The sequence below is a fragment of the Papio anubis genome, chromosome 9, assembly GCF_008728515.1.
Source record: "Papio anubis isolate 15944 chromosome 9, Panubis1.0, whole genome shotgun sequence".
In the NCBI taxonomy this organism is placed as follows: Eukaryota; Metazoa; Chordata; class Mammalia; order Primates; family Cercopithecidae; genus Papio; species Papio anubis.
In genome coordinates this window covers 7,495,379-7,520,351 of record NC_044984.1, presented here as the reverse complement: position 1 = coordinate 7,520,351, position 24,973 = coordinate 7,495,379, and the positions used below count along the sequence as shown (strand labels likewise).

Genomic DNA, 24,973 nt, shown 5'->3' with positions numbered 1-24,973 from the left:
GAGCATGCAATGTTCTTCCATTTGTGTGTGTCCTCTTTTATTTCATTAAGCAGTGGTTTATAGTTCTCCTTGAAGAAGTCCTTCACATCCCTTGTAAGTTGGATTCGTAGGTATTATATTCTCTTTGTAGCAATTGTCAATGGGAGTTCCCTCATGATTTAGCTCTCTGTTTTTCTGTTATTTGTGTATAGGAATGCTTGCGGTTTTTGAACATTGATTTTGTATCCTGAGACTTTGCTGAAGTTGCTTATCAGTTTAAGGAGATTTGGGGCTGAGATGATGGGGTTTTCTAAATATACAATCATGTCATCTGCAAACAGGGACAATTTGACTTCCTCTTTTCCTAATTGAATACCCTTTATTTCTTTCTCTTGCCTGATTGCCCTGGCCAGAACTTCCAATACTATGTTGAATAGGAGTGGTGAGAGAGAGCATCCTTGCCTTGTGCTGGTTTTCAAAGGGGATGCTTCCAGCTTTTGCCCATTCAGTATGATATTGGCTATGGGTTTGTCATAAATAGCTCTTATTATTTTGAGATGTGTTCCATCATTACCTAGTTTATTGAGAGTTTTTAGCATGAAGCAGTGTTGAATTTTGCCAAAGGCCTTTTCTGCATCTATTGAGATAATCATGTGGTTTTTGTCATTGGTTCTGTTTATGTGGATTACGTTTATTGATTTGAGTATGTTGAACCAGCCTTGCATCCCAGGGATGAAGCCAACTTGATCATGGTGGACAGACTTTTTGTTGTGCTACTGGATTCGGTTTGCCGGTATTTCATTGAAGGTTTTCGCGTCGATGTTCATCAGGGATATTGGTTTAAAATTCTCTTTTTTTTGTTATGTCTCTGCCAGGCTTTGGTATCAGGATGATGTTGGCTGCATAAAATGTGTTAGGGAGGATTCCTTCTTTTTCTATTGATTAGATTAGTTTCAGAAGGAATGGTACCAGCCCCTCTTTTTACCTCTGGTAGAGTTCGGCTGTGAATCTGTCTCTTGGATTTTTTTTTTTGGTTGGTAGGCTATTAATTATTGCCTCAATTTCAGAGCCGGTTATTGGTTTATTCAGAGATTCAACTTCTTCCTGGTTTAAGTCTTGGGAGGGTGTATGTGTCCAGGAATTTATCCATTTCTTCTGGATTTTCTATTTTATTTGCATAGAGGTATTTGTAGTATTCTCTGATGGTAGTTTGTATTTCTGTGGGATTGGTGGTGATATTCCCTTTGTCATTTTCTATGGCATCTATTTGATTCTTCTCTCTTCTTTATTAGTTTTGCTAACGGTCTATCAACTTTGTTGATCTTTTTGAAAAACCAACTTCTGGATTCATTGATTTTTTTAAGGGTGTTTTGTGTCTCTATCTCCTTCAGTTCTGCTCTAATCTTTGTTGTTTCTTCTGTTAGCTTTTGAATTTGTTTGCTCTTGCTTCTCTAGTTCTTTTAACCGTGATATTAGGGTGTTGATTTTAGATCTTTCCTGCTTTCTCTTGAGGGCATTTAGTGCTATAAATTTCCCTCTGCACACTGCTTTAAATGTGTCCCAGAGATTCTGGTATATTGTATCTTTTTTCTCATTGGTTTGAAAGAACATCTTTATTTTTGCCTTCATTTCGTTATTTACCCAGTAATCATTCCGGAGAATGTTGTTCAGTTTCCATGTAGTTGTGTGGGTTTGTGTGAGTTTCTTAATCCTCAGTTCTAATTTGATTGAGCTGTGGTCTGAGAGATTGTTGGTTGTGATTTCTGTTCTTTTACATTTGCTGAGGAGTGCTTTACTTCCAATTATTTGGTCAATTTTAGAATAAGTGTGATCTGATGCTGAGAAGAATGTATACTCTGTTGATTTGCTGTGGAAAGTTCTGTAGATGTCTATTAGGTCTTCTTGGTGCAGAGCTGAGTTCAAGTCCTGGATATCCTTGTTAACTTTCTGTCTCGTTGATCTGTCTAATATTGACAGTGGGGTGTTAAAGTCTCCCGTTAATATTGTGTGGGAGTCTAAATCTCTTGGTAGGTCTCTAAGGACTTGTTTTATGAATCTGGGTGCTCCTGTATTGGGTGCATATATATTTAGGATAGTTAGCTCTTCTTGTTGAATTGATCCCTTTACCATTATGTAATGGCCTTCTTTGTCTCTTTTGATCTTTGTTGGTTTAAAGTCTGTTTTATCAGAGACTAGGTTTGCAACCCCGGTTTGTTTTTTTTTTTTTTGCATTCCATTTGCTTGTTAGATCTTCCTCCACCCCTTTATTTAAGCCTATGTGTGTCTCTGAAGGTGATGGGTCTCCTTAATTCAAGACACTGATGGGTCTTGAGTCTTTGTTCAAGTCTTCAATCACTGATATCCTTTCTTCCACTTGATTGAATTGGCTATTGAAGCTTGTGCATGCATCACAAAGTTCTCATGCCATGGTTTTCAGCTCCATCAGGTCATTTAAGGTCTTCTCTACACTGTTTATTCTAGTTAGCCATTCGTCTAACCTTTTTTCAAGGTTTTTAAGCTTCCTTGCCATGGGTTAGAACATGCCCCTTTAGCTCGGAGAAGTTTGTTATTACAGACCTTCTGAAGCCTACTTCTGTCAGCTCATCAAATCCATTCTCTGTCCAGCTTTGTTCCATTGCTGGTGGGGAGCTGCGATCCTTTGGAGGAGAGGCACTCTGGTTTTTAGAATTCTCTACTTTGCTGCTCTGGTTCCTCCCCATCTTTGCAGTTTTATCTACCTTTGGTCTTTGATGTTGGTGACCTACAGATGAGGTTTTGGTATGGTTATCCTGTTTGTTGATGTTGATAGTATTCCTTTCTGTTTGTTAGTTTTCCTTCTAACAGTCAGGTCCCTCAGCTGCAGGCCTGCTGGAGTTTGCTGGAGGTCCACTGAAAACCCTGTTTGCCTGGGTATCAACAGCGGAGGCTCAGTTGGAAATGCAGAAATCACCTGTCTTCTGCGTTGATTACACTGGGAGCTGCAGACTGGAGCTGTTCCTATTCGGCCGTCCTTTACATAATTTTAAAGATATCAAGAATTGCCTTGTAGATTCCTTCTCTAAGATGAAAGTTTTTATTAGACAACTGTAAAATGGTACAAAGAAAAATTTGATATACAACTACTCATGTTGTAAAATTTTTAAAAGAGTTGGATTCCCTGACTCAGATACATCATTGGTCTTTGGGCTTCCTTGTTTTCAACATATTTATTCCTTAGTCTATACATTATTTCTAAGATGAGTGAATAAGATATTAAATTATATTTTAAAGAATCATTAAGCTCTGATATAAATTTGAAATTTTCCTTTTAAACTTTCATAATTCTATTCTCCCTTTTAATGTAGGTAGACATAGAGTTATGATTTACAAATAGTCACAATCTTTCTTCAGAGAAGATCTTCCAATATGAATTTTACCTGTTGTTTTCTGGAAGCTTGTTCTTCCAATGCACTATTCTCTTTTTATTATTTTTACTGATCTATAATGTGTGTACATATTTATGGGGTACATGTGACATTTTAACTCAAGCATGGAACGCTGCATGAGTGTAAATGATCAAGTCAGGGTATTTAGGATATCCTTCTCTTCAAATATTTATCATTTCTTTGTATTGATAACATTTCAAATCTTCTCTTCTAGCTATTTAAAAATATACAATATATTGTTTTTAACTATAGTCACCCTACTGTGCTATTGAACATGAGAACTTACTTATTCCTTCTGTTTAACTGTATGTTTGGACCTATTAACCTCTCCTCATCCTGCCCACCCACCACACACACACACTTCCCAGACTCTGGTAACTATCATTTACTCTCTGTCTCCATGAGATGACTTTTTTAGCTCACATATATGAGTGAGAACATGTGATATTTGTCTTTCTGTGCCTGGCTTATTCTGCATAATGTAATGTCATCCAGGCCATCCATGTTGCTGCAAATAGTAAGATTTCATTTTTTGGGGGACTGAATAGTGTTCCATTGTGTGTGTGTGTGTGTGTGTATAATGTTTATTCATTCATCCTTTGATGGACACTTAGGTTGATTTCATATCTTGGCTATTGTGAATAGTGCTGCAAGAAATATGGGGGTACAGTTATTCCTTTGTTTTTTAATTTTTAAAATTATTTTTTAAAATGTCTGTGGGTACATGCTAGGTATATATATTTATGGAGTACATGAGATGTTCTGATACAGGTGTGCAATGAGAAATAAGCACACTGAGGAGAATGGGGTTTCCATTCCCTCAAGCATTTATCCTTTGTGTTACAAGCAATCCAGTTACATTCTTTACCTTGTTTAAAAATATGCAATTAAGTTATTATTGACTATAGTCACCCTATTGTGTTATCAATAGGAGGTCTTATTCATTTTTTCTGGTTTTTTTTTGTGCCCATTCACCATCCCCACCTTCTCCCCAGCCCCCCATTACCCCTCCCAGCCTCTGATAAACATCCTTCTACTCTCTATGTCCATGAGTTCAATTGTTTTGATTTTTAGATCCCAGAAATAAGTGAGAATATGCGATGTTTGCCTTCTTGTACCTGGCTTGTTTCACTTAACATAATAGGCATAGGAAAAGGTGCTCAACATCATTGATCATCAGAGAAGTGCAAATCAAAAATACAATGAGATATCATATTACCCCAGTTAAATGGTTTATATCCAAAAGATAGGCAATAGCAAATGCTGGTGAGGATGTGAAGAAAAGGGAACACTTGAACACTGTTGATGAGAATGTAAATTAGTACAACCACTATGGGGAACAGTTTGGAGGTTCCTTGCAAAACTAAAAATTGGGCTACCATGTGATTCAGCAATCCCATTGCTGGGTATATACCCCCCAAAAGGAAATCAATATATCAAAGAGATATCTGCACTCCTATGTCTGTTGCAGCACTGTTTACAATTGCTAAGATTTGGAAGCAATCTGAGCGTCCATCAACAGATGAATGGATGAGGAAAATGTGCATATACACAAAGGAGTACTATTCAGACAAAAAAGAATGAGATTCAATGATTTGCAACAATATGGAGGTATTCTTTTGGTATACTGATTTCCTTTCCTTTGGATAAATAGGATTTCTGGATCATATGATTAAGGTCTATTTTTAGTTTTTGAGAAATCTCCATATTGTTATCTTATTTTGAGAAATGTCTATTCGTAACCTTTATAACCTTTATAACCTTTGCTTCCACCCCCGCCTTTTTTTTTTTTTTTTTTTTGAAACTGGATCTCACTCTGTTGTCTAGGCTAGGGTGGAGTGGCACAATCTCAGCTCACTGCAGCCTCGACCTTCAGGGCTCAAGCAATCCTGTCACCTCAGCCCCCCAAGTAGCTGGGACCACAGGCATGCACCATCATACCCAGCCAATTTTTGTAGTTTTTTGTAGAGATGGGGTTTCACTGTGTTGCCCAGGCTGGTCTCAATCTCCCCGTCTCAAGTGATCTGCCCTCCTTGGCCTCCCAAAATGCTGGAATTATAGGCATAAGCCACCAGGCCCAGCCCACCCACTTTGTAATGGGGTTGTTTGTTTTGTTTTCTTGTCAAGTTATTCAAGTTTTAAAATATTCTGGATATTAGCACTCTGTTAGATGAAGAGTTTGTTTGCAAATATTTTCTCCTATTCATCAGGTTGTCTTTTCACTCTGTTAATTCTTTCCTTTCCTGTGTAGAAGCTTTTTAGTTTGTCTAAAAGTTTGTCTTCTTTTGGTTTTGATGCCTGTGTTTTTGAAATCTTAGCTATAAAATATTTGCCCATCAATGTCTTGGAGTATTTTCTCAATGTTTTCTTCTAGTAGTTTTATAGGTTGAGGTGTTATATTTAAGTATTTAATCCATTTTCCTTTGATTTATATGTATGGTGAGAGAGGGGTATGGTTTCATTCATGTGGATATCCAGTCTTCCCAGCATCATTTGTTGAAGAGGGATCCTTCTCTCGATGTATGTTCTTGGTGCCTTTTGTCAAAAATCAGTCAACTACAAATACATGGACTTATTTCTAGGTTCTCTATTCTGTTTAATTGGTCCATGTGTCTGTTTCATACCAATAGCAGGCTGTTTTGGTTACTGTAGCTTTGTAGTGTATTTTGAAGGTAGATAGTATGATGTGCCTCAAACTTTATTCTTGCTCAGGGTTGCTATGGTTATTCAGGTTCTGGGTAGTGTCTTACTACATTTGCATTGCTATAAAGGAATACTTGAGGCTGGGTAATTTATAAAGAAAAGAGATTTATTTGGCTCACAGTCTTACTACTGAACAAGCATGGCATCAGCATCTGCCTCTGGTGAGGTCCTCAGGTAGCATGGCAAAAGGGGAAGGGGAGCCAACATCACATGATGAAAGAAGAGAAGGTACCAGGCTCTTTTTAACAGCCAGATATCAAGAGAACTAATAGAGTGACAACTCACTCATTACCAAAAGGATGACCCCAAGGCAACCATGAGCAATCCACCACCAGGAGGCAAACACTGCCCATTAGACCTCACCTCTGACATTGAGAATCAAATTTCAACATGAGATTTGGAGGGGTAAACATCCAAACTATATCATGTAGTATGATCATTTTAATAATATTAATTCTTCCAATCAAAAAGCATGAGGTGTCTCTTCATTTCATTTGTTTGTGTCTTCCTTAATTGCATTCATCAATGTTTTATAGTTTTCATCGTAGAAGTCTTTCACCTCCTTGGTTAAATGTATTCCTAGATATTTTGTTTTATTCTTTTTTGTGGCTATTGCAAATAAGATTGCCTTCTTGGTGTCTTTCTCTGTAGTTTGTTATTGGTGTATAGAAATGTTGCTCACTTTTGTATGTTGATTTTGTATGCTGTAACTTTGCTGAATTTGTTTATTAGTTCTAAGAGATTTTTTGATGGAATCTTAAGGTTTTTCTAAATATTCAATCATGTCATCTGCAAAGATGGACAATTTGATTTTCCCTTTTCTGATTTGGATGCCTTTTATTTCTTTCTCTTGTCTGATTGCTCTGGCTAGGACTTCTAGTACTATATTAAATAACAGTGGTGAAAGTGGGCATCCTTGTCTTTTTCCAGTTCTTATAGGTAAGACTTTCAGCTTTTCCCCATTCATTATAATGTTAGCTGTGGGCTTGTCCTATATGGCCTTTCTCATGTTAAGGTATGTTCCTTCTATGCCTAATTGAGAGTTTTTATTATGAAGGGATGTTGAATTTTTTCAAATGCTTTTTCTACATTTATTGAGATGATCATATGGTTTTTGTCATTCATTCTGTTGATATAACGTATCACTTTTATTGATTTGCATATGTTCAATCATGCTTGCATGCCTGGACTAAATCCCACTTGACCATAGTATATATATATATATTTTTTTAAGTGTTGGCAGATTTGGCTTGCTGGTATTTTGTTGAGGGTTTTTATATCTATGTTCATCAAGGATATTGGCCTGTATGTTTCTCTTTCTGTTGCTTCCTTTTCTGGTTTTGGTATCAGGGTAATACTGGCCTCATAGGATGAGTTTGGAAGAATGCCCTCCTCTTTGATTTTTTGGAATAGTTTGAAAAGAATTGATGTTAGATTTTCTTTATTAGTTTGATAGAGGTCTGCAGTAAAGCCATCTAGTCCTAGGGTTTCCATTGTCTGGAGACTTTTTATTACTGATTTAATCTCATTAGTCATGACTGATCTGTTCAGGATTCCTATTCCTTCCTTGATTAATCTTGGGCAGATTGTATGTGTTCAGGAATTTATCCTTTCTTCTAGATTTACCAGTTTGTGAATATATTGTTGCTCATACTTGTCTCTGATAATCTTTTGTGTTTCTGTGGTATCAGTTGTAATGTTTCTCTTTTAGTTTGTGATTTTTATTTGAATCTTTGCTCTTCTTTAAGCAAAAGTTTGATCTTATCTTTTCAAAAAGTCAACTTTTTGTTTCATTGATTGTATTGGTTTTTAGGCTCTATTTTGTTTAATTCTGCACTGATCTGTATTATTTCTTTCCTCCTACACATTTTGGGTTTGGTTTGGTCTTGCTTTCCTAGCGTGTTATGATGCATCATTAGATTGTTTATTTGAAATTTTCCTACCTTTTTGCTTTGTTTATTGCTATAAATTCCTTCTTAATTGTGCTATTGGTGTATCCTATAGGCTTTGGTATGTTGTGTTTCTATTTTCATTTGTTTCAAGAAATATTGTCATTTCCTTCTTAATTTCTTAATTAACTCAGTGATCATTCAGGAGCATGTTGTTTAATTTCCATGTATTTTTAGTTTCCAAAATTTACCTTGTTACTGATTTCCAATTTTGTTCCATTGTGGTCTGATAAGGTACTTTATATAATTTTGATTTTTAAAAATTTGTTGAGACTTGTTTTGTGGCCTTGAATATGGTCTATTCTGGAAAACGTTTTATGTGCTGATGTAAAGAATGTATATTCTACAGCTGTTGAATGAAATAGTCTGTAAATGTCCATTAAGTACATTTGGTCTAAAGTCTAGTTTCATCTGATGTTTCTTTACTGGTTTTCTGTCTAGACGATATCTTCAATATTGAGATAAATAGTTGAAGTGTCAATTATTATTGTATTTGAGTCACTCTCTCCCTCCAGGTCTAATAATATCTGCTTTATATGTCTGAATGCTTCATTGTTGGGTGTATATGTATTTAGAATTGTTATAGCCTCTTAATAAATTGATCAATTTATCTGTATATGATGATTATCTTTGTTGGTTTTTTTTACAGTTTTTAACTTAAAGTTCACTTTATCTGATGTAAGTATAGCTATTTCTACTTTTCTACTTGCTTTTGGTTTTCATTTCCATGGAATATCTTTGTCCATTTCTTCACTTTCAGTCTATGTCTATTTTCACAGTTGAAGTCATTTTCTTCTAGGCCACATATATTTGGGTCATTTTTTTTTTTAAATTTATTTATTATTATTATACTTTAAGTTGTAGGGTACATGTGCACTTAGCTTGATGCAGGTTTTGTTACATATATGTCACTTGTGCCATGTTGGTCTGCTGCACCCATCAAATAGTCATTTACATCAGGTGCCTTCCCAATGCAATCCCTCCCCCTCCCTCCCCATGATAGGCCCGGTGTGTGATGTTTCCCCTTCCTGAGTCCAAAGTGATCTCATTGTTCGAAGTTCCACCTGGTGAGGAACATGCGGTGTTTGGTTTTCTGTTCTTGTGATAGTTTGGCTAAGAATGATGGTTTCCGGCCATCCATGTCCCTGGGGACATGAAACTCATCCTTTTTATGTGGCTGCATAGTATTCCATGGTGTATGTGTGCTTACATTTTTCTTAATCAATCTGTCACTGATGGACATTTGGGTTGATTCAAGTCTTTGCTATTGTGAATAGTGCTGCAATAAACATCTGCGTGTGCATGTGTCTTTAGCAGCATAATTTATAATCAACTTTGGAGTATATCCCAGTAATGGGATGGCTGGGTCATATGGTGCATCTAGTTCTAGATCCTTGAGGAATCGCCATACTGTTTTTCCATAATGGTTGAACTAGTTTACAATCCCACCAACAGTGTAAAGTGTTCTATTTCTCCACATCCTCTCCAGCACCTGTTGTTCCTGACTTTAATGATGCAGCCATTCTAACTGGTGTGAGATGGTATCTCACTGTGTGGTTTTGATTTGCATTTCTCTGATGGCCAGTGATGATGAGCATTTTTCATATGTCTGTTGGCTGTATGAATGTCTTCTTTTGAGAAATGTCTGTTCATGTATCCTTTGCCCACTTTTTGGTGATGGGGTTGTTTGTTTTCTTGTAAGTTGTTTGAGTTCAGCAGGTTCTGGATATTAGCCCTTTGTCAGATGAGTAGATTGCAAGAATTTTCTCCCATTCTGTAGGTTGCCTGTTCCTCTGATGGTAGTTTTCTTTTGCTGTGCAGAAGCTCTTTAGTTTAATTAGATCCCATTTGTCAATTTTAGCTTTGCTTGCGTTGCTTTTGGTGTTTTAGACAGCATGAAGTCTTTGCCGGAGTGCCTATGTCACAGAATGGGTACTACCTAGGTTTTCCTCTAGGATTTTTATGGTATTAAGGTCTAACATTTAAGTCTCTAATCCATCTTGAATTAATTTTCGTATAAGGAGTAAGGGAAAGGATCCAGTTTCAGCTTTCTACTTATGGCTATGTAATTTCAGCACCATTTATTAAATAGGGAATCCTTTCCCCATTTCTTGTTTTCTCAGGTTTGTCAAGATCAGATGTGTAGATGTGGTATTATTTCCCAGGGACTCTGTTCTGTTCCATTTAGTCTATCTCTGTTTTGGTACCAATTACCATGCTGTTTTAGTTACTGTAGCCTTGTAGTATGGTTGAAGTCAGGTAAATGATGCCTCAGCTTTGTTCTTGGCTTAAGTTGTCTTGGAGATCACGGGCTCTTTTGGTTCCATATAGACTTTGGCGGTTTCCAATTCTGTGAAGAAACTCATTGGTAGCTTGATGGGGATGGCATTGAATCTATAAATTACCTTGGGCAGTATGGCCATTTCACGATATTGATTCTTCCCTATCCATGAGCATGGTATGTTCTTCCATTTGTTTGTGTCCTCTTTTATTTCGCACAGGCAGTGGTTTGTAGTTCTCCTTGAAGTCCTTTACATCCTTGTAAGTTGGATTCCTAGGTATTTTATTCTCTTTGAAGCAATTGTGAATGGAAGTTCATTCATGATTTGGCTCTGTGTTTGTCTGTTATTGGGTGTATAAGAATGCTTGTGATTTTTGCACATTAATTTTGTATCCTGAGACTTTGCGGTGCTTATCAGCTTAAGGAGATGAGGCTGAGACAATGGGGTTTCTAAATGTACAATCATGTCATCTGCAAACAGGGACAATTTGACTTCTTTTCCTAACTGAATACCCCTGATTTCTTTCTCTTGCCTAATTGCCTAGCCAGGGCACGTATGTTGAATAGGAGTGGTGAGAGAGGCATCCCTGTCTTGTGCCAGTTTTCAAAGGGAATTTTTTCCAGTTTTGCCCATTCAGTATGATATTGGCTGTGGGTTTGTCATAAATAGCTCTTGCTATTTTGAAATTACGTTCCATCGAAATGCGAATTTATTGAGCATTTTTAGCATGAAGGCTGTTGAATTTGTCAAAGCCTTTCTGCATCTATTAGAGATAATCATGTGGTTCTTGTCTTTGGTTCTGTTTATATGCTGGATTATGTTTATTGATTTCTGAATGTTAGACCAACCTTGCATCAGGGATGAAGCCCCATGATCATGGTGGATAAGCTTTTGATGTGTTGTTGAATCCGGTTTGCCAGTATTTTATTGAGGATTTTTGCATCGATGTTCATCAGGATATTGGTCTAAAATTCTCTTTTTTATTGTAATGTCTCTGCCAGGCTTTGGTATCAGGATGATGTTGGCCTCATAAAATGGAGTTAGGGAGGATTCCTCTTTTTCTATTGATTGGAATAGTTTCAGAAGGAATGGTACCAGCTCATCATATACCTCTGGTAGAGATTCATTTCCAATAGTCCATCTGGTCCTGGACTTTTTTTTGGTTGGTAGGCTGTGAGTGTGCCTCAATTTCAGAGCCTACTATTGGTCTGTTCAGGGGATTCCAACTTCTTCCTGGTTTAGTCTTGGAAGGGGAAGTGTAAGTGTCAGGAAATTATCCATTTTCTTCTAGGTTTTCCAGTTTATTTGCGTAGAGGTGTTTATAGTATTCTCTGATGGTAGTTTGTATTTCTGTGGGGTCAGTGTTGATATCCCTTTATCATTTTAATTGCGATGGGATTGATTCTTCTCTCTTTCTTCTTTATTAGTCTTGCTAGTGGTCTGTCAATTTTGTTGAAGTCTTTTCAAAAACCAACTCCTGGATTCATTGATTTTTGGAGGGTTTTGTGTCTCTATCTCCTTCAGTTCTGCTCTGATCTTAGTTATTTCTTGCCTTCTGCTAGCTTTGGAATGTGTTTGCTCTTGCTTCTCTAGTTCTTTTTAATTGCGATATTTAAGTGTCAATTTTTGATCTTTCCTGCTTTCTCTTGTGGGCATTTAGTGCTATAAATTTCCCTCTACACACTGCTTTAAATGTGTCCCAGAGATTCTGGTATGTTGTATCTTTGTTCTCATTGGTTTCAAAAGAACATCTTTATTTCTGCCTTCATTTCGTTATGTACCCAGTAGTCATTCAGGAGCAGGTTGTTCAGTTTTCCATGTAGTTGTTGGTTTTTGATTGAGTTTCTTAGTCCTGAGTTCTAGTTTGATTACTGTGGTCTGAGGGCCGTTTGTTATAATTTCTGTTCTTGTACATTTTGCTAAGGAGTGCTTTACTTTTAATTATATGGTCAATTTTTGGAGTAAGTACGATGTGTGGTGCGAGAATGTATATTCTGTTGATTTGGGGTGGAAGTTCTATAGATGTCTATGGGTCTGCTTGCTGCAGAGATGAGTTCAATTCCTGGATATAGCTTTCTGTCTTGTTGATCTGTCTAATGTTGACAGTGGGTGAAGTCTCCCATTATTATTGTATGGGAGTTGAAGTCTCTTTGTAAGTCTCTAAGGACTTGCTTTATGAATCTGGGTGCTCCTGTGTGGGTGCATATATATTTAGGATAGTTGAAATGCTTCCTGTTGAATTTCCTTTACCATTATGTAATGGCCTTCTTTGTCTCTTTTTGATCTTTGATGGTTTAAAGTCTGTTTTATCAGAACTAGTATTGCAACCCCTGCTTTTTGTTCTCCATTTTGCTTAGTAAAATCTTCCTCCATCCCTTTATTTTGAGCCTATGTATGTCTCTGCGTGTGAGATGGGTCACCCTGAATGAAAAGCAGACTGATGAGTCTTGACTCTCTTTATCCAGTTTGCCAGTCTGTGTCTTGTTTGGAGCATTTAGTCCATTTACATTTAAGGTTAAGATTGTTATGTGTGTGAACTTGATCCTGCCATTATATTAACTGGTTATTTTGCTCGTTAGTTGATGCAGGTTCTTCCTAGCCTCGATAGTCTTTACATTTTGGCATGTTTTGCAATGGCTGGTACGGTTGTTCCTTTTCCATGTTGAGTGCTTCCTTCAGGGTCTCTTGTAAAGGCAGGCCTGAATTGTTGACAAAATCTCTAAGCATTTGCTTATCTGTAAAGTTTTATTTCTCCTTCATATGAAACTTAGTTTGGCTGGATATGAAATTCTGGGTTGAAAATTCTTTTCTTTAAGAATGTTGAATATTGGCCCCCACTCTCTTCTGGCTTGGAAGTTTCTGCCGAGAGATCTGCTGTGAGTCTGATGGGCTTCCCTTTGTGGGTAACCCGACCTTTCTCTCTGGCTGCCCTTAGATTTTTCCTTCATTTCAACTTTGGTGAATCTGAGAATTATGTGTCTTGAATTTGCTCTTCTCAAGGAGTATCTTTGTGGCGTTCTCTTATTTCCTGGATTTGAATGTTGGCCTGCCCTACTAGGTTGGGGAAGTTCTCCTGGATGATATCCTGAAAGAGTGTTTTCCAACTTGGTTTCCATTCCCCCTCACTTTCAGGCACCCCAATCAGACGTAGATTTGGTCTTTACATAATCCTTACTTCTTGCAGGCTTTGTTCATTTCTTTTCTTCTTTTTTTCTTTTGGTTTCTCTTCGCTTCATTTCATTCATTTGATCCTCAATGCAGCTGATACTCTTTCTTCCAGTTGATCATTCGGTTACTGAAGCTTGTGCATTCCCATCCGCGTATTTCGTGTCATGGTTTCATCTCTTTCATTTTAGTTTATGACCTTCTCTGCATTAATTACTCTAGCGTCCAGATTCTTCCACTTTTTTCAAGATTTTAGTTTCTTTGCTGTAGATGCATTAATTCCTCCTTTAGCTCTGAAATTTAGTGGACTGAAGCCTTCTTCTCTCTACATCTCGTCAAAGTCATTCTCCATCCAGCTTTGATCCGTTGCTGGCGATGACTCATCCTTTGCGGGGAGATCGGCTCTTATTTTTGAATTTCCAGCTTTTCTGCCCTGCTTTTTCCCCATCTTTGTGGTTTTATCTGCCTCTGGTCTTTGATGATGGTGATGTGCTGATGGGGTTTTGAGGTGTAGGTGTCCTTCCTGTTTGATAGTTTTCCTTCTAGCAGTGGGACCCTCAGCTCTGTGGAGTCTGTTGGAGATTGCTTGAGTCCTCAGACCCTGTTTGCCTGGGTATCAGCAGCAGAGGCTGCAGAAGATAGAATATTTTCTGAACAGCCGAGTGGCCTGTCTGATTCTTGCTTTGGAGAGCTTCCTCTCAGGGTGTACTCCACCCTGTGAGTGTGCCGGTGTCGGAGCTGCCCTAGTGGGGATGTCTCCCAGTTAGCAGGCTACTCGGGGTCAGGGACCCACTTGAGCAGGCAGTCTGTCCCTTCTCAGATCTCAGCCTCCGTGTTGGGAGATCCACTGCTCTCTTCAAAGCTGTCAGACAGAGTCGTTTCGCGTCTGCAGAGGTTTCTGCTGCTTTTTTGTTGTTGTTGTTGTTGTTGTGTAGCTGTGCCCTGTGTCCCCAGGGTGGAGTCTACAGAGACAGGCAGGTTTCCTTGACTGCTGTGAGCTCACCCAGTTGGAGCTTCCCCGGCAACATTTCATAGCCTCAGCAATGGCAGAGCCCCTCCCCAACCCACCAAGCTGCTGCCTTGCCGGTAGATCACAGACTGCTGTGCTAGCAATGAGGGAGGCTCCGTGGGCGTGGGACCCTCCCACGGCCAGGTGTGGGATATGATCTCCTGGTGTGCCTGTTTGCTTAAAAGCGCCAATATTGGGGTGGGAGTTAGCTGATTTTCCAGGTGTTGTGTCGCCCAGTTCCCTGGCTAGGAAAAGTTCCCTTCCCCTCGCGCTTCCCAGGTCGAGGCGATGCCTCGCCCTGCTTCAACTCTCGCTGGTCGGGCTGCAGCTGACCAGCACCGATGCGTCCGGCACTCCCCGTGAGATGGACAGTACCTCAGTTGAAAATGCAGAAATCACCGGTCTTCTGTGTGGCTGGCACTGGGAGTTGGAGACTGGAGCTGTTCCTATTCGGCCATCTTGCTCCGCCCCCGGGTCATTTTTTTTTTTATCCGTTCAGCCAATCTATATCTTTTAAGTGGACAGTTTAATTAATTTACATTCAAGGTTATTGTTGATAGGTATAAGGACTTATTTCTGTCATTTTATTCATTGTTTTTTGTTGTTTTATATATCCTTTATTTTCTTCTCTCATTTATTATTGCTGTTTTGTGGTTTTCTATGGTGGTAACCCTTGGACCCTTTTTTCTCATTTGTCTGCTTAGTGAGTTTTATACTCTCATGTGCTTTCATGATGATATACACTTCCAGATATAGATTTCCATAAGTGTTTCTTGTAGGACCAATCTAGTGGTGATGAATTTCCTCGTGTTTTGCTTATCTGGGAAAGACCTTATATCTCCTTCACTTTGGAAGGATAGCTTTGCTGGGTATTGTATTTTAGGCTGGCATTTTTTTCTTTTAGCACTTTGAATACACAATACCTTTCTTTCCTGGCCTGTAAGATTTCTGCTGGGAAATCCCCTATTCATCTGATCTGGGTTTCCTTGCACATGAGTGGCCGTTTTTTTCCTGTTGTGTTTAACACTTTTTTATCTTGGGCTTGTCACAGTTTGACTATAATGTGCTTTGGAGAATACATTTTGTGGGAGGAGGTGTAGCTATTTGGAGATCTTTCAACTTCTTATATCTGGATATCTAAGTATCTTTTAAAACTTTGAAAGTTTCAGCTATTATTTTATTAAATAAGTTTTCTATGCCATTATCCATCTCTTCTCCTTCTTTTGGGTATTTGGGAATACCCAAAATCCAAATATTTGGTCACCTTATGGAGTCCCATGTGTTGCAAAGCTTTTTTAATTAAAAAAAAAATTCTTTCTTTTTCTTTTACTAGGTTGTTTCAAAGACTTATCTTCAAGTTCTGCAATTCTTTCTTCTGCTTTATTTTATTGTATTTTTTTATGTTTTTCATTGAATTATTTAGTTCCATGGTTTCTGTTTCTTTTTTATGATTTCTATCTCTTTGTTGAATTTCTCATTAATATCTTAAATTGTTTTTCTAATTTATTTGTATTATTTATCTGTGTTTTTGTGTGTGTGTGTTTCACTGAAATTCTTTAATATCATTAGTTAAAATTATTTTCAGGCAGTTTATCAATTTTCTTTTTGCTGAAATGTGTTGCTGGAGAAATTATTGTGTTCCTTTGAGGGTGTCATGTTTCCTTGCCTTTTTATGTTTCTTGTGTCCTGACATTGATATCTGTGCATCTGGTATAACAATCATTGCTTTCAAATTTTGGGATTGGCTTTCATGGAGGAAAACTTTTTGTTATAGATATATCTATAGTGTTGGTTGAGTAGGACAGTTTATCTTTGATCCTGGGTACATGCTCTAGTGTAATCTCCATGATTTCTTCAGTGGTAATCAGTGTCAAGAGTGTCTGGGATTTCCTCTTTGGCTTAGACTATATTTATTAGTTAAGGCTGTTGTGAAGCTTTGCTAAGAATAAGGATATCAGACAAGCCAGTCCTTGGGTCTCAGTGGTGGTGGTAGCAGGCTGAGCATGCCTGTCCATGGGACCCTAGGTGGCACATGCAAGCACCAATGTGAGCTGATCTAGGTGGGTCAATTCTTGGGCTTCCAGGTGGCTTGCTTGTCTACCAGCAGTGGCAGCATTGGGTTAGGCAGGTGGGAAAGTTCTCAGGCCCCTAGGTAACATGCACGATGTCCCCAATGGCAGTAGTGGTGGCAGGCCAACTCTCAGGTTCCAAGCTGGTATACACTGGTGCTAGCAGTGCTGGGCAGGCAATTCTCCAAGCCCCCAGGTGGCACATGTAGGTGGGTGCTGGAGGCGGTGGTGGCACCCAGCAGTGCAGGTCTGTCCTCAAGGCTACTGATGTTGCACACAGGGTCAGGATATGATGAGTGGAATGGGGCAATTTACAGGCCATTGAGTGGCATGCTTAGGTGGTAGCAGGTGGGGCAAGCCTCCATGTAGCTCCTTGTATGGCATCCTGGCAAGCCATTTTCAGGCTCACTGAAGGCTCATGCAAGTGTACAGTGTCCCTGCTGCTGTGAGGAAGTGAGGCTGCTATCAGTGATAGTGACCCCAGGCAGGTGGCTCTCAGGCTCTGGGGAGACATGCTTCAGCTCTCTTCATCATGGGGGAACTCCTCTGTGAACTACCCATTTCCCAGTGTGTGAGACACTGTGCGGAATAGATGGCTGGGACCTAGATACACTGCCAGTCCAGCCAGCATGGCACCACTGCAGCCCTCCGGATGGACGAAGGAGGATATCAGTGGGGTTCTAGACTTGCAGAGATGTAGGGTTTACTGAGGCCCAGGACAGGATGCAATCTTGTGGGAGCTGGACTCTCAAAATGGTGCCATGCTGCAGTTACTTGGTTCTTGGGATTGGGGATGTAGGACTCAGCATAAACTTCCCCTCTGGAACAATGCTATTGTGCAAACTCTAGGCAGCTCCCTATATTAGTCTGAGAACCCACAGAAGCTGAGGGGCTCTCCTATGGCTAGGATTGCAAGGGCCCACAGTGGGAATGTGGACTGCTAGGAATCTCTTGTTTATTCTTTTTCTACAGTGGGGATCCTTACCAGGCTTCCAGTCAATCCTAACCAGACAATTTTTCACTTCTTTCTCTCTCTGTGCCTCAGAAGGATCTGTTCCCTATCACTTCCCTGCTGAATTCCAGTGTTCTATCTTAGACACTATTCGTTGTGAAATTATCTACTTGCTGTTTTGATCGTTTTTGGTGGTGAGTGTTGGATGCCTCTAGCAACCATCTTGAAGCCTCTCGCTTGAGCTATTCTCTTTTAAGGGAAAGTTCTTCTCTCCATAGTCATGAGTATCAGTGTGTCTTTCAATAAGACAGTTGAGGGTTCCTGAACACAGGACCCAACTCCAGTCCGTAGAAACTACCCACACCTTTCTTCTCTGTGCTTGTATCTGTTACTGTAAACTACAGACTTTCTTATTGGTAATAATTGTTTTATATATTGAGAATTATATATATCTCTGTGTGTATATATATATTTAAAACAATTATCTATAACAATTATATATAAACAATTCTATATAAAACCATTATATATAAAATATATAATTGTGTATATAAAATATATAATTATGTATATAAAACAATTATATATAAATATATTTTTTTAATTCAGAAAAAACTAAAAGTCAATGTGATGTCATCTTTTTATGATGAATCACCTACAACACCGGTTTTTCCATCTAAGACTCTCTCTCAGAGTGGACATATGTTGCTACAAAGCAGTGAAATATGTTTTTCCCTATATTTAGTGTAGTTCATTTAGGGAAGAAAGTTCATCTGTTTCTAGACACCCTTTCATGGAATCTCAATTTCGATAGAGATTCCTACAAGATATATATGTTTATTCTTCCCACCCTCCCCGCCACCACACACAAAATTAGAGCTCTCTAGACATCAGTACCTACAATAAGTCCCATTTTAAAAATTTTCTTTTTACTTTTATGGTAAAGTTGCTAAGACTGATCTGCCACCCTCACACGATTATTGTTTTGAAACTCCTGCCAATTACAAACAGAAACTCATGTTTCACAAACCCTGTTACTGAGCTCCAGAGACACAGAGTAACGAATAGGCTTAAAATGGAAATACATTGCAACTCTATTTTTCTGCTGAATGAGAGTTTTATTTAGAGAATCATCTCATGTCTACACAAGATTATATCAAAAGAACCAATGTAGTAAAATTTCATCCAGCTGTTTTATAAGGCAGGAAGTGGGGCTGAAGTGGCAGGAAAGGACAGACATTCCAGGTCCTCTAGACCATGTTCATTATATTTTTCTTCTTCTCAAGGCCAATAGGAAGTAACTTGGTCAGGTTTGAGCTGGTCAGACAAAGTCAGAGTTGATTTTCTGACATGTCAGATCTGTCAACATTAGGAAGTCAATAAATGTATTAAGATAATGTAGTATATAAAGTAGAAAAATACTTTGATATCACATAGGCATTTAATAATATGAATTTTTATTTTTAACTAAAACAATAGAAAAGCTGATACCATTTATAGTTTTTAATTAGATAAAGAAGTATTGCACTCTTATATAATTAGATATATTCTCAAATTAGCAGGCAATATTATTTTTGTTTCACAGACTATGCCACAGCACACTCAAAGCTACCAAACTGTCCTAAAAAGATAAAGTAACCTTTCTAGAATTAGATTCATTTCATTTTACATCAATACTGCTAAAAATTTCCTTCAAGAGCTGACTCTTTCAATTTGGCTCAGAATTACTTTCTGATTTAATTCTTTTTTTTCCTCCTTTTAAAAAAGTTTTTTATTTCCATAGGTTTTTGGGAGAAACAGGTGGTAATTGGTTACATGAGTAAGTTCTTCAGTTTTGATTTGTGAGATTTTGATGCACCCATCACCCAAGCAGTATACGCTGAACCCAATTTGTAGTCTTTTATTCCTCAATCCCTCCTACCCTTTCCCCTGAGTCCTCAAAGTCCATTGTATTATTATTATGTCTTTGCATCCTCGTAACTTAGCCCCCACTTATGAGTGAGAACATACAATGTTTGGTTTTCCATTCCTGAGTTACTTCGCTTAGAATAATAGTCTTCAATTTCATCCATGTTGCTGTGAATGCCATTAATTCATTCTTCTTTATGGCTAAGTAGTATTCCATCATATATATATGTGTATACATATGTGTGTGTATATATATGTGTATATATGTGTGTATACATGTGTGTGTATATAACACACACACACACACACACACACACACACCAGTTTCTTTATCCACTTGTTGACTGATGGGCATTTGGGCTGGTTCATTATTTTTGCAATTGTGATTTGTGCTGCTATAAACAGGCGTTTGCAAGTATCTTTTTCAGATAATGACTTATTTTCCTCTGGGTAGATACCTAGTAGTGGGATTGCTGGATCAAATGGTAGCTCTGCTTTTAGTTCTTTAAAGAATCTTCACTCTGTTTTTCATAGTGGTTGTACTAGTTTACATTCCCACCAGCAGTGCAGAAGTGTTCCCTTTCCACTGCATCCATGCAAACATCTATGATTTTTTGATTTTTTGATTATGGCCATTCTTACAGGAGTAAGGTGGTGTTGCATTGTAGTTTTGATTTGCATTTTCCTGATCATTAGTGATGCTGAGCATTTTTCATTAAAAAATAAATAAATAAATAACTCACCTACTCCTCTTCTCACATACAGTGAATTTCATGTTTTCTTTTCCTGAGCTCCAATTTCTTTTTAGAATTACTTCATTTGGCATTACTAATAGGCAAGTTTCTCCATTTTTCTGGATTTGGTAATATCACAACCCTATGTAGTTTTTCCTTGACTTTTTTTTTTATTATTATACTTTAAGTTCTACCGTATATGTGCACAACATGCAGGTTTGTTACATATGTATACATGTGCCATGTTGGTGTGCTGCACCCATTAACTCGTCATTTACATTAGATATTTCTCCTAATGCTATCCCTCCCCCGTTCCCCACCTCACGACAGGCCCTGGTGTGTGATGTTCCCCACTCTGTGCCCAAGTGATCTCATTGTTCAATTCCCACCTATGAGTGAGAACATGCGGTGTTTGGTTTTCTGTCCTTGTGATAGTTTGCTCAGAATGATGGTTTCCAGCTTCATCCATGTCCCTGCAAAGGACGTGAACTCATCCTTTTTTATGGCTGCATAGCATTCCATGGTGTGTATGTGTCACATTTTCTTTATCCAGTCTATCACTGAGGGACATTTGGGTTGGTTCCAAGTCTTTGCTATTGTGAATAGTGCCATGATAAACATACGTGTGCATGTGTCTTTATAGCAGCATGATTTATAATCCTTTAGGTATATACCCAGTAATGGGATGGCTGGGTAAAATGGTATTTCTAGTTCTAGATCCTTGAGGAATCGCCTTTTCATTAAATTATTTCACCTCTTCCTAACATTCTCTTCGGTATCTAACATGTAATATGTAATTCTTCAAATACTCAGGCAAGAATTAGGGCCATTGAGTAACATTATTTTTTATCCTGTCTCTGATAAGATGTTGTAAGCGAAATTATATCCTTGCTTTATAAGCCAGAAATGTTCATGGATTTGAAACATACCTTGGTGTACTTTTGTTATTTTATTTTTTATCCAATAAAAAGGAAAATTAAGTTTGAAGGAAAGTACAAAATAAAATTAAACACTGGTGAAGCCAGGACCTGAACAATCTCTCAACTTTTGGCCACTGGTCTATGTTAGTGTATGTGAATGGATAAGAATCTTTAATGTCTCACACAGAGTGCTTCTCTAAAATCATTGTGGTATTTGGTTTCAGATGCATCAGATATGGAGCTGAGGCTTGTGGGTGGAAGCAGCAGATGTGCTGGAAGAGTTGAGGTGAAAGTCCAGGGTGCCTTGGGAATTCTGTGTGCTAACAGCTGGGGAATAAACACTGCTGAAGTTGTTTGCAGGCAACTTGAATGTGGGTCTCCAATCTTGGTCTACAGAGAGCCTCATTTCACAGAAAGAACATTACACATCTTTATATCTAATTCTGGCTGCACTGGAAGGGAAGCGTCTCTCTGGGATTGTATACGATGGGAGTGGAAACAGACTGCATGTCGTTTAAATATGGAAGCAAGTGTGATCTGCTCAGGTAATTTCTGGACAAAGATAAACACACTTATTCAATTATTTATTTTTTGCACTTATTTAATACATGTTTATGAAGTGGCTACTTAACAGTATTAGGTCAAAAGTAAATGAACTAGATAAAAGTAATCCTACCCTCTTATCTAGAAGACAGGCATATAATAAAAATATATAATAAAATAATTGTTTATTTAAAATTGTGTGAAGTAGAAGCACAAGATGAAATGAGAAGGCATAATTAGAAGATATTACCTATTTGCAGAGTTGGAGAATACTTCTGTGAAGTGATAGTTAAGGAAAGATGCGAAGGACAGGTATGATTTAATCATATGAAAAAGTGTTGGGAAAATTAATTTAAACAGCAGTATTTTATTCGAGTACCACACTTGGGAATAAGCTTGTGTTATTCCGGGAACTAAAAGATGGTTGAAAGAAGAGGTATTAGATCCAAGTGAACAAGGGTGAAAAGTTATAATAAAGTCTTGATATGTAGGGAAGGGAAAGGTTATTTATGGAATAGGAATTCTGGACTTTATTCTAAAGTGAATGATAAACCATTGAAGGTTGTAAGCATGATACAATTTGCATTTCAAAGACAGCACTCTGGCTGCAGTGTGGTGTGTGTGTGTGTCTGTGTGTGTATTGGAGAGAGGAGGCTATTGGATGCTGGGAGTCATGTTGACTAATTCTAGGGAAGATGTGGAATTCTGATTAGGATGCTCACTGTAGAGCTGCTGAAAAGCTTCCAAATTTCAGAAATATTTAGTAGCTGAAACCAGCAGAACTTAATACACTGAATGTGGGAATAAAGATAAAGGTTTCTAGACTAAGCAGATGGGTGCACTGCAGTTTCATTGTCTGGAAAGATAATCTTGGAAGAGGAGCAGGTTAGAGAGAGTAGGATGATGAGTCCAATTTTGTATGTGTGAAATATGAGTCAATAGTAAAGCAGTCATCAAATGAAGAGGGTTGGAGGAAATATGATATAAAATTTAGGTGATCAGAAGACTTCTACTGAATGGAGATGTAACTATTAGAGTCCTAGATATGTGGATGGAAACTAAATCTAGGAATAAAATGTAAATTGAGAATTTTTAAAGCCTAGATCAAAGAAAGAGGAGCTCTTAGGTCTGAGGAACAATAATATTTAATAGTTTATTGACATAAAAGAAGTTGGAAAAGCATACTGAGGAATAGTGGTTGCAGAATGTCACATCACTAAAGCCAAGGGAAGAAGATGTTTCAAAAAGATGGGGACATGGATTTAAAAAAAAAAACCCTAAGAAGCCAATATAGATGAAACTGAACAATTTCCACTAAACTTAGCAACAGAGAAGTCATGAATAAATTTAATAAAAGTAGTTTTGTCACATTAGAAAAAGGAGATCATTTCAAGTTGAGAAGGAAATGGGAGGTAAAAATGTTGGAATAATAGGCATAGATTATTTCCAAAAAGTTGAAATTTTAAGGGGAAGAAATAGATAAGGTGATGACTAAAAAGGAATATAATCTCCAGGGGAGTTACTCAATTTTTTTTATTGATAGGAGATTCTAGAGTAGTGCTGTTCAAAAGAGCATCACTTTCTGTGATGAAGTAAAATATATGCTATTAGCTGATGTTAGAAGCTATGGGAAAAAAATAGAACTAGAAAATAGAATCCAGAGTGTTTATAGGACAGAATGAAATTCCAAATAAAATGATTGGGGTAGGCCTTACTTAAAAGGTGAAACATAGACAAAGACTTGAAGGTCATGAGAGAGTCAGTTATATGCATATATGCAGAAGGAAAATACAAATAGAGATACAGCCAGTTGAAAAGCCTTGGGGTAGGATTATGCCTGATATGTTTGAAGAAGAGAAAGGAATCCAGTGCAGCTGAAGAGCAGTAAGTAAAGCATCAGAACATGGCACCAAAAGAAGTAAATGAGCAGGGGAAGGTCACTGAGGGACAAGTAGATCTTTGTAGGAGTTTAAGTTTTTACTCTGAGTAAAATATGGAGTCATGGGAGGATTTGGGGCAGAATACTGATTTAACCTGATACATCATTTTAAATGACCTCTCTGGGTTTTTATTTTTTTAAAAGATGAACTATAGAGGAATAATTATAGAAACAGGGAATCTGTAGGAATCTAATACAGTAACTCAGGCAAGTAATGATGGTGGCTCAATCCAGGCACTAGGATGGAAGGGGTGAGAAGTTTTGGGATTGTGGACATACTTTGAAAATACAGAAAACAAAACTTTCTGAAAGGCGAGATAAATTATGCAACAGAAGTCAAGAATTATTTCAAAATACTTGAATGTCTGGAATGGTAGAGTTCTATCAATAGGAATATGGAAGTCTGCAGCCTTGGATAGAAGTTTGAAAAGACTCCAAAGAATTCACATTGAGATGTCTATAAGAAATCCAAGTGGAAATGCTAAGTAGAAATTGGATAAATGAGTCAGGAGTTTGGAAAAATGGCTGGGTTGGAGACAGATAATTTACATTACTAATATAAGTAGTTTTGCTGCAAAGAATAGAGTCAGAATAATAGGCAGTATTTTTTTGTTGTTTATAAATTACTCATTTAGATGGATTACTGGGATCTAACCAGTAGGTAGAAGTCTTTCTATTCTTACATTACACCATCTTCTTAAGATGACTACAAATCTTCATATATGTTGTTTAATGCTGAGGTTACTTAGTAGTTTTTAATGTAAACAAATTATGCAATTCATTTCCTTCTGAGGAGCTCTAAATCTAGGATTGGTGGGTCACCAAGACATAGAAAATAGATATGTAATCCAGATCTATGAATTTAAGTCTATACTGCTAATCTCATCCTCTGAGCCACTACAAATGGGATATTCTAAAGATGAATGGAAAAAAATTGCTCTGGGGTTAGAGGTGGAGATTGGAGACAGGGATAGATATTGGAAAACCCTAAAAACTAACTTTTGAAATACTATTTTGTAGCCCACAGGCAGCCCAGGCTGGTTGGAGCTGATATGCCCTGCTCTGGACGTGTTGAAGTGAAACGTGCAGACACATGGGGCTCTGTCTGTGATTCTGATTTCTCTCTTCATGCTGCCAATGTGCTGTGCAGAGAATTAAATTGTGGAGATGCCGTATCTCTTTCTGTGGGAGATCACTTTGGAAAAGGGAGTGGTCTAATTTGGGCCGAAAAGATCCAGTGTGAAGGGAGTGAAACTCACCTTGCATTATGCCCCACGGTTCAACATCCGGAAGACACTTGTATCCACAGCAGAGAAGTTGGAGTTGTCTGTTCCCGTGAGATTTTTAAATAATCTTAATTGGTGGGGCTAGAGATGGGGAGTATGAGGCTGGAGCG

General features: G+C 37.9%; 1 protein-coding gene across 5 annotated transcripts in view; it reads left to right on the top strand.

Annotated features, from left to right (window-relative positions):
- The window catches only part of CD163L1 (CD163 molecule like 1), an 88,225-nt gene that overhangs the window by 42,008 nt on the left and 21,244 nt on the right, over nt 1-24,973 (top strand). For all 5 annotated transcript variants that reach the window (XR_002515512.2, XM_021921980.2, XM_003919466.5 and 2 more), the window contains 2 exons: nt 21,320-21,640; nt 24,598-24,912. Coding sequence is in view for 4 of the 5 variants with exons in the window: in XM_021921980.2 (XP_021777672.2) it covers nt 21,320-21,640; nt 24,598-24,912 (636 nt within the window). In the remaining variant the exon portion in view is untranslated. The remainder of the gene's footprint in view (nt 1-21,319; nt 21,641-24,597; nt 24,913-24,973) is intronic.